Here is a 9,602-nt window from a genome sequence, read left to right as displayed (position 1 = left end):
CCCAAACTTTTTATAGTCCTGTACCCCTTCAAACATTCAACCTCCAGCTGCGTACCCCCTCTAGCACAAGGGTCAGCGCACTCTGTTTGCCATCATTGTAAGCCTGCCACACACACACTATATGATACATTTATTAAAACCTCTACAGGATCAGTGGATCCCCCACTGGATGGTTGAGCTAACGTAGGCTAATGCGATTAGCATGAGGTTGTAAGTAACAATAACATTTCCCAGGACATATCTGATATTGGCAGAATGCTTACATTTTTTTGTTAGCTACTGTAAATTGGACAGTGCAGTTATTACAGTGAAAGAATACCATGCTATTGTTTGAGGAGAGTGCACAGTTATGAACTTGAAAAGTTATTAATAAACCAATTAGGCACATTTGGGCAGTCTTGATACAACATTTTGAACAGAAATGTAATGGTTCATTAGATCAGTCTTAAACTTTGCAGATACACTGCTGCCATCTAGTGGCCAAAATCTAAATTGCTCCTGGGCTGGAAAAATACATTATGGCCTTTCTGTTGCATTTCAAAGATGGTACAAAAAAAAACATGTTTTTTTCCTGGAATTATCTTTTACCAGATCTAATGTGTTATATTCTCTTACATTCATTTCAAATTTCCACAAACTTCAAAGTGTTTCCTTTCAAATGGTATCAAGATTATGCATATCCTTGCTTCAGGTCCTGAGCTACAGACAGTTATATTTGAGTAAAACCAAAAATTTTTTTTTTAGTACCATCATATTTGAAATGCAAGAGAATGACCATAATGAATTATTCTAGCCCAGGCACAATTTAGACTTTGGCCACTAGATGGCAGCACTATATGTGCAACGTTTTAGAGTGATCCAGTGAACTCTTGCATGTCTATTCAAAATGTTGTATCAAGACTGCCCAAATGTGCCTAATTGGTTTATTCATACATTTTCTAGTTCATAACTGTGCACTCTCCTCAAACAATAGCATGGAATTCTTTCACTGTAATAGCTACTGTAAATTGAACAGTGCAGTTAGATTAACAAGAATTTAAGCTTTCTGCCCGTATCGGATATGTCTATGTCCTGGGATTTTTTTGTTTCTTACAACCTCATGCTAATCACATTAGCCTACGTTAGCTCAATGGTCCCGCAGACGGAACACCAACCTTGAAGAAGTTAAATAATTTTCCACACACAGTCTGTGCCTGTATTTAGTTTTCATGCAAGTGAGGCCGAGAATCCACTCTCACATAGGTACGTGGTTGCAAAGGGCATCAGTGTCTTAACAGCGCAATTTGCCAAGGGAAGAAACTCTGAGTGCAACCCTATCCAGAAATCTGGCAGTGGCTTCTGATTAAATTACATTTTCACAGAACATTTGACATTGTCCGTAAGCTTGAGTTCATTTGCACACAAAAATCATACAATGATGGAAAGACCTGTGTGTTGTCCTTGTTAATGCAGACAGAAAAGAGCTCCTACTTCTTAATCATAGCCTCAATTTTGTCCCACACATTGAATATAGTTGCTGAGAGTCCCTGTAATCCTAGATTCAGATCATTCAGGCGAGAAAAAAACGCCCAGATAGGCCAGTCATGTGAGAAACTTGTCATCATGCAAGCGGTCAGACAAGTGAAAATGATGGTCAGTAAAGAAAACTTTAAGTTCATCTCTCAATTAAAAAAAAACGTGTCAATACTTGCCCCTTGATAACCAGTGCACTTCTGTATGTTGTGAAAGCGTTACATGGTCGCTGCCCATATCATTGCATAATGCAGAAAATACACAAGAGTTCAGGGGCCTTGCTTTAACAAAGTTAACCATTGTCACTGTAGTGTCCAGAACATCTTTCAAGCTGTCAGGCATTCCCATGGCAGCAAGAGTCTCTCGGTGGATGCTGCAGTGTACCCAAGAGGCATCGGGAGCAACTACTTGCACGCACGTTACCACTCCACTATGTCTCCCTGTCATGGCTTTGGCACCATCAGTACAGATACCAACACATCTTAACCACCAAAGTCCATTTGATGTCACAAAGCTGTCCAGTACTTTAAAAATATCCTCTCATGTTGTCCTGGTTTCCAGTGGTTTGCAGAAGAGGATGTCTTCTTTAGTTGACCCCCCATAAACATAACGAACATATACCAGGAGCTGTGCCAGTCCCGCCACATCTGTTGACTCAGTCAGCTGTAATGCATAGAATTCACTGGCTTGTATGCGAAGCAGTAATTCTTTCAAAACATCTCCTGCCATGTCACTAAGTCATTAAGTCCTCCACAACAGTACGGGGCTTGCCTGTCCTAGCCACTCGGTAGCTCACCATATAAGACGCTTCTAGCCCCTTCTTATTAATGGTATCTGTTGCTTTTATACATGTCTGACTAGTCGAAAATCGTCTTAATTCTCGCTCAAAAATCTCCTGTGGCTTATTTTTCAAATTGTCATGTTTCGTTTCTAAATGTCTGTGCAAGAGTGAAGGTTTCCCGCTAGAGAGTAATGGTTAATGTGATTGGATGTTAATTATTTGACTAGGCTACCTGTATTTGACATTGGGTTGTTATTTCGCTGAACACTAGATTATTTAATTTTCTTTTGGACAGTGAAACGAGGCTACTCAGGTGAGAAAAAAACCTCACCCAAATGTATAGCCCCGTTGGAAAATATAAATGGACTGTTTGTAAATGTGAAGAAAATGTAAAAAAAAAAAATGTGTATCACATTTTATTTTGCGTACCCCCGATGGCATTGCACGTACCCCTGGGTGTACGCCTACCCCAGTTTGGGACTACCTGTACTAGACAAACAGAGACAGAGAAAAGGGACACCGCTTGGGGAGTCTGTCAGCATTCCAAAGTAGAGAACAGGGGTATTTAAACTGAATTCCAAAGACGCAGCGATTTAAGAGATGGAAACGGACATGTAAATAGACATGTAAAAACTTAATAATACATGTTATGTTTCCATAATGATATGGCTATTTAGAGAAACATATGTATGTCATACTGTAGGATATTATTCATACAATTGGTCTACTAAATCATCATTAAAGCCATCCTTTCTTGACAGATGTGTGTCAGTGTGTCAGGCAGGTGAGAGAAGGGGCACACACACACACACACACACACACACACACACACACACACACACACACACACACACACACACACACACACACGATCACCCAGACCCAGCTGGCATTGGGATGTGTTTAATAGTAACAGTAATACATGGTGGAGACGTAAATCAACAGAAAATAAATAAGTATTCTAAAAATCCACTGTAGAATGCTATCGTATTCATTAAGATAAAAATAATGTGTCAATTTACATTAAGAAAACGTTATCTGCGGTAAGCATAAAATATGTCTAGAAATATTATGTAATCAAACAGCATGTTTCCCTTTTACTCCACTTCCTAATGTTCTTCTTCTTCGTCTTTTTCTATTGTCCAAAGAGTTATTCAAGGTGTCAGTCCAGATGAGTCTAATTACACATAGACTTTGGCCATAAAATAGGGAGTCATTGGCATCAGAGTTGATGTAGTACTAGCAGTAGCACAGACAGACAGGTTAGGGGTCGATGACAGCCAGCTGTGAGTGTCTGGTGTGGTTGTGATGATGGGTAAGGGTCCTATCACTCAGACTGAGGGATGATATGAAGCATGGAGGTGGTGATAGTATGACTGTAAGAGGTTACAGGGTACATCAGTGGGAACATGTTATTGGCACATAGATATTGATAAACATGGATTTTGATAAACAGATATTGATAAACATGGATTTTGATCAACAGATATTGATAAACATGGATTTTGATCAACAGATATTGATAAGCATGGATGTTGATAAACATGGATGTTGATAAACATGGATATTGATAAGCATGGATGTTGATAAGCATGGATGTTGATAAGCATGGATGTTGATAAACATGGACGTTGATAAACATGGATGTTGATAAACATGGATGTTGATAAGCATGGATGTTGATAAGCATGGACGTTGATAAACATGGACGTTGATAAGCATGGATGTTGATAAACATGGATGTTGATAAACATGGATGTTGATAAGCATGGATGTTGATAAGCATGGACGTTGATAAGCATGGATGTTGATAAACATGGATGTTGATAAACATGGACGTTGATAAGCATGGATGTTGATAAACATGGCTGTTGATAAGCATGGATATTGATAATAAAGGGCTGCAGTATAGACAAGGGCTGTGTTAGGGAAAGACACTTATAGGATCATAGACAGAACAACAGAGGTTGAGAGAGAGCAACAGAAACCTAGACATACAGACATGTTGGTATTGCTTGATACCTTCTGGTTGCATAACTGAAGCCTGCCTATTTTATGGCACAGAAGTCTGTGGACAGAATGATCATTGTTATTATAATTTACAAAATTAGTTTGGCAAATCGACAATCAGGTCTCTTAAAGCCTTGTGACTGTATAACTCCAGGAGAGCTGACTCCAGCGGCTTGATTGACTTATAAAATAAACATTTCCGTTTGTCTGTTTTAATCCATATTGTACAAAAGCTATTATAGAGAATGAGCAATTCATTCACAGAATCAGTTAGTTTGGCAACATACATCCGAAGTCCGGCACTATCCGATAGTTTGGCAATGTTCGTTCATGCCAGGCGATGCCTGTTAGGTTGGCAACATCCATGCCTCAGTGTCCATTCACTTTGAAGCCTTCCCATTCCCTCTGAGAAGAGACATTTGGAAAAACACTGTGTGTGAGAGCAGCTCCCAGAGAGTCTGTTTCTGCATAGTGATCCAGCAGACACTCACATAAAGGCAAAACACCCAAATAGCCAATCAGATGTCAAGATCCCAATAAACCAGCCAATCAGAAATAAGGATCTCAGCATACCAGTCCATACCAGGATCCACTTGCTACAGACACTAATTCTGTCCATGTCTGATACCGCTGTGTGTGTGTTGGGAAAGGAGACAACGCTTGGCCTAGTCACCCTTTGGCAGCATAGTCTCTAGCAATGTTTGATGGAGAGAAAGAGAGAGAGAATGAAAGGCGAGTAGAGGGAGGAGATGGCGCATTCCATCCTTTGTAAGAGGGGATGCCAGGCTGCTGCTTGAGATGAGACACACACACACACACACACACACACACACACACACACACACACACACACACACACACACACACACACACACACACACACACACACACACACACACACACACACACACACACACACACACACACACACACACACAAGCCCAGGTCCCCTGACCTATAGTTCTATTGCCCCCAGGCTCTCACCTAAAGGAATTAGGCTTCTATGTGTTTCTATTGGCAGTTTTGCTGCCAGAGCGTCTGGAAGATGCTTTGGGGGTTGTGCACCCCACCTTGAAAATAATGATACGGTCACTTAGTTTGTTTTATCTCATGTTGAATTAGACTGTGAAAAGAGAGAGAGATACAGATGTAAGATCTTAATTTGAGCCAGTTTGCTACAGCAGGAAAATAAACCTGCAACAACAGGAAATGTGAATTATTATGTGGATTATAATGAATTACATTTTTGTAGAGGTTGATACATTTTTCGTGAGGGAAAATCAAGTCAAAATTCAAAGTGGAAATCACAAACTTCAGAAGCCTTTTTAAACCTCAAAAACACTACAAGTTTAAAATGCCCTGCATTGCAGGAAAGTTCTCCTGCAACAGGGTGATCCTACATCTGTAGAGTGGGCTCAATGATAACCTGTGATTTGAAATTCTATTAATATCCTTTAGTCTTTTTCAGGTATGAGGTACCTGTTTTCAACCTATCTCTCCCCCCTCCCCTCCTTTCTCTGTCTGATAGGAAGAAGACTCTCTGGACTTCAAGTCCTTGAGGGCAAAGTTCCAGGATGAGGAAGTTCTGCTGCTGAAGCAGCCCAGGACCAAATCTGCTCTCCCTGAGAAACCTAAAGTCCTGACTCCTCCTCACAGCCCTACAAACTGCCTTCCTTCCCTCAGCTCCACATCACACACACCCTCCAACTCACACTGGAGGGTGTGTGTAGCTTGAACCTCCCTCCTCTCCTCCCTCCAGGGGCCAGGTGGCATCGCATCCAGAGTCATCGTCAAGGAGGAGGAGGAGATGGTGAAGGGCAAAGACAAGGATGAGGGGAAGGTGAAATTACTAGGTAAAAAGAAGGCAGAGGCGAAGGCTGATAAAGAGAACGTGCGTGCACACACACATGGGGTTGGCTTGTCAGCGTTGGTAGGTCAGTCCAGTGTTCAGTCTCTTTATTTCCTCCCTTTGTTGATCTGGGCATAGAGAGGATCCTTCCCCTGCAGACAGAGATCCTTCCCCTAGGCAGACAGAGAGGAGACACAGTTAGCATGTTAGTATTAGCATGACCCACTGGGACTGAACACAGGTCAGCTACTCCCTAGACTCACAGACCCGTTCTCCAGCTGCAACACATGCAGTTCCTGTTGTCAACACCAGATGGCAGTAGCACCCTGCTGCAGACAGAGAGACCAGTCATAGTGCAGAGGCTGAGGGTATTGTTGCATAGAGAGTGTGTAGCCCAATCCCAAATGGACCCCTAAACCCTACACCCTATGCACTTGTGAAGAGCTTAGAGGATTTTATTGGTCTAAGCAATATGGTGAAACTTCCACCTAGACTATTAGAGGGCAAGTTGAAGCAACTACACCTGTCAAATCCTCTCCACAAGTGCGTAGGGCGTAGAGTTTAGGGGTCCATTTGGGTTAGGGCCCTCTTTTGTGTGTGTTCTCTCTCTCTCTCTCTCCCACCCACCTCAGCCTGTCAGATCCTAACTTTGAACAATGGATCTATCACTGTCTGAGTGTGTGTGTGCACGTGCATGTGTGTGTCTGACACACTGCTGTCTGCCTTCCTCCTACAGCAGCGTGTGAGTATGTGTGGAAACATATCACAGCAGGTTTGATGGGGATGTCCACAGACTACAACAGTCAGAAGAGGCCTGTGTTATTATCATACACATTATTACACTGCAGTCAGCCTGTCAGCAGGGAGTTACATAGGTTCACTCTGACACGTGATTGGCTGATTGGTCCAGCACTTCCATATCTGACTCCTAGTCCATATTTGAGAATTCTATTGTATGCAGATGGAACCTTTGAGTGTGTGAGTCAAATACATGTACATTTGTGTGTATGTCAGTATGTGGCCGAGTGATTAGACCACAAACATAGCTCTGGCCTCTCTCCTCCTACTCCCCCCCCTCTGGCTCCTCAGTGATTGGGTTTAGGGTTCTTCCTAGATATAAACTAATGCTAATTCATATCACCTAGTTATTAGTGGTGGCTGCCCAGTATTACTGATAAAAACACTGTCATTACATAGTTCCCTGTGTGTGGGCCTGACTGAAACCACCTATCATTACACCCACACTATAAGAAGTGTGTGTGTGTGTGTGTGTGTGTGTGTGTGTGTGTGTGTGTGTGTGTGTGTGTGTGTGTGTGTGTGTGTGTGTGTGTGTGTGTGTGTGTGTGATAAAGGGAAGCCACTGCCATAGGAGGAAAGTCTCTACAATACAACACTGACTATCTCCAACCCTGAACTGCAGTCCAGGACATATACATTTGACATCATATTACATTTGACATCACATAACATCATGTACAGTACAGTATATACACTGAGTGTACAAAACATTTAGGACACCTTCCTAATATTGAGTTCCACCCCCCCCCCTTTGCGCTCATAACAGCCTCAATTCGTTGGTGCGTGGACTCCACAAGGTGTCGAAAGAGTTCCACAGGGATGCTGGGTGGTGGACCATTCTTGATACACGCAGGAAACTGTTGAGTGTGAAAAACCCAGCAGCATTGCAGTTCTTGGCACAAACCGGTGCGCCTGGCACCTACTACCATACCCATTCAAAGGCACTTAAATATTTTGTCTTGCCATTCACCTTCTGAATGGCACACATACACAATCCATGTCTCAATTGTCTCAAGGCTTAAAAATCCTTCTTTAACCTGTCTCCTCCCCTTCATCTACACTGATTGAAGTGGATTTAACAAGTGACATCAATAAGGGATCATAGCTTTCACCTGGATTCACCTGGTCAGTCTGTGTCGTGGAAAGAGAAAGGTGTCCTTAATGTTTTTTACACTCAGTGGACATTGAACATCAAGATGTAGAAAATGCATCCGAGACAAACAGAATTACATCATGACAGCGTGCCCATGCATGGTGAGTTTTAAACACACACATCCTTTATTGAGATACTCACACACCTCTGGTGGCTATAGGGAGAGAGAACACAGACACAACAAGACGCAACACACACAACAAGTACACACACAGAAGCACACACATGCGCAGTTGCATAATCACACAAGCCAACCACAGGCAGTCAGACACACCATGCTATCATCAGAGGATGCAGCAGACAGGATAAGTGAGGGGACAAGAAAAAGGGAAGGCTGGAGAGAAAGAGAAAGAGAGAATAGAGAGGGTGAACAGAAGATCAGTAAAGGTAAGGTGTGTGTGGAGAAGGCAGGCTTACAGAAAGCAAAGGAAGGAGGGAGGAGAAGGAGGAGAGGAAGGTTGGATAGATACCTACCCAGCACCCAGCCAGCGTCTATCTAGCTGTTGGCAGGTGGACTGGTTTGGGCTGGACTAGAAACTGCTGTCTCACTGGGACAAGGAGACCCAGACCGACACGCCTGGAGAGGGAGGAGGGAGAGGAGAGGAGAGGAGAGGAGAGGAGAGGAGAGGAGAGGAGAGGAGAGGAGAGGAGAGGAGAGGAGAGGAGGGAGAGGAGAGAGGAGGGGAAGGAGAAGGAAGGAGAGGAGAAGAGATGGAAGGAGGGAAGGAAGGAGAAGAGAAGAGAAAGAAGGAGAAGAGAAAGAAGGAGAAGAGAAGAGAAAGAAGGAGAAGAGAAGGAAGGAGAAGAGAAAGAAGGAGAAGAGAAGAGAAAGAAGGAGAAGAGAAGGAAGGAGAAGAGAAGGAAGGAGAAGAGAAAGAAGGAGAAGAGAAGAGAAGGGAGAAGAGAAGGAAGGAGAAGAGAAGGAAGGAGAAGAGAAAGAAGGAGAAGAGAAGAGAAAGAAGGAGAAGAGAAGGAAGGAGTAGAGAAGAGAAAGAAGGAGAAGAGAAGGAAGGAGTAGAGAAGAGAAAGAAGGAGAAGAGAAGGAAGGAGAAGAGAAGGAAGGAGAAGAGAAAGAAGGAGAAGAGAAGAGAAAGAAGGAGAAGAGAAGGAAGTAGAGAAGAGAAGGAAGGAGTAGAGAAGAGAAGGAAGAAAGAAGAGCAGGAAAGTAAGGGAATATAGAAAAAGATAAATAGTTGTAGTTGAAAGCAGGATATAAAAAGAGGAGATTATAGGCAGTGACAGAGCAGCAATGTACTAAAGGAGAGAAAGGACACACGCACACACTGAGGACTTCTAAAAACTTTTTTAGAGTGCACTCTATTGATCCCTGAAACGCTCTTTACACCTCCCTCACCACAGAGAGAGTGGGAGGATGTTTCTCTCTCTCTTGCTCTCCTTCTCTCTATACAGGCCTGTTTCATTAGGTTGCGTAAAGCGTAATGTTGACTGTTGCTGTCGAGAGCACTCAACTGACATCTCTAATGCTGAGAATGCCCTAC

At 42.9% G+C, this 9,602-nt stretch overlaps 2 protein-coding genes across 4 annotated transcripts in view; both read right to left on the bottom strand.

The window, feature by feature from the left end:
- Window positions 1-3,180: 3,180 nt before the first annotated feature.
- LOC106560226 (disabled homolog 1) overlaps window positions 3,181-9,602 on the bottom strand; it is a 108,857-nt gene continuing 102,435 nt past the window's right edge. For 2 of the 3 annotated variants that reach the window (XM_014122857.3, XM_014122864.3), the window contains 2 exons: window positions 8,578-8,680; window positions 3,181-6,325 (listed from right to left, as the gene is read on the bottom strand). In XM_014122857.3, coding sequence (XP_013978332.1) covers window positions 8,600-8,680 — 81 coding nt within the window. In that variant the 3' untranslated portion in view covers window positions 3,181-6,325; window positions 8,578-8,599. The remainder of the gene's footprint in view (window positions 6,326-8,577; window positions 8,681-9,602) is intronic. The other variant, XM_014122862.3, reaches the window with a different exon arrangement.
- dyhc (Dynein heavy chain) lies at window positions 3,182-4,344 on the bottom strand. The gene is given in 1 exon segment (NM_001141150.1): window positions 3,182-4,344. A coding segment is annotated over 1 exon segment (555 nt). The 5' UTR covers window positions 4,176-4,344; the 3' UTR covers window positions 3,182-3,620.

The sequence above is a fragment of the Salmo salar genome, chromosome 10 (genome assembly GCF_965601325.2).
Source record: "Salmo salar chromosome 10, fSalSal1, whole genome shotgun sequence".
In the NCBI taxonomy this organism is placed as follows: domain Eukaryota; kingdom Metazoa; phylum Chordata; class Actinopteri; order Salmoniformes; family Salmonidae; genus Salmo; species Salmo salar.
Note: the sequence above shows the minus strand (reverse complement) of the source record. Positions and strands in the feature narration are given on the sequence as shown.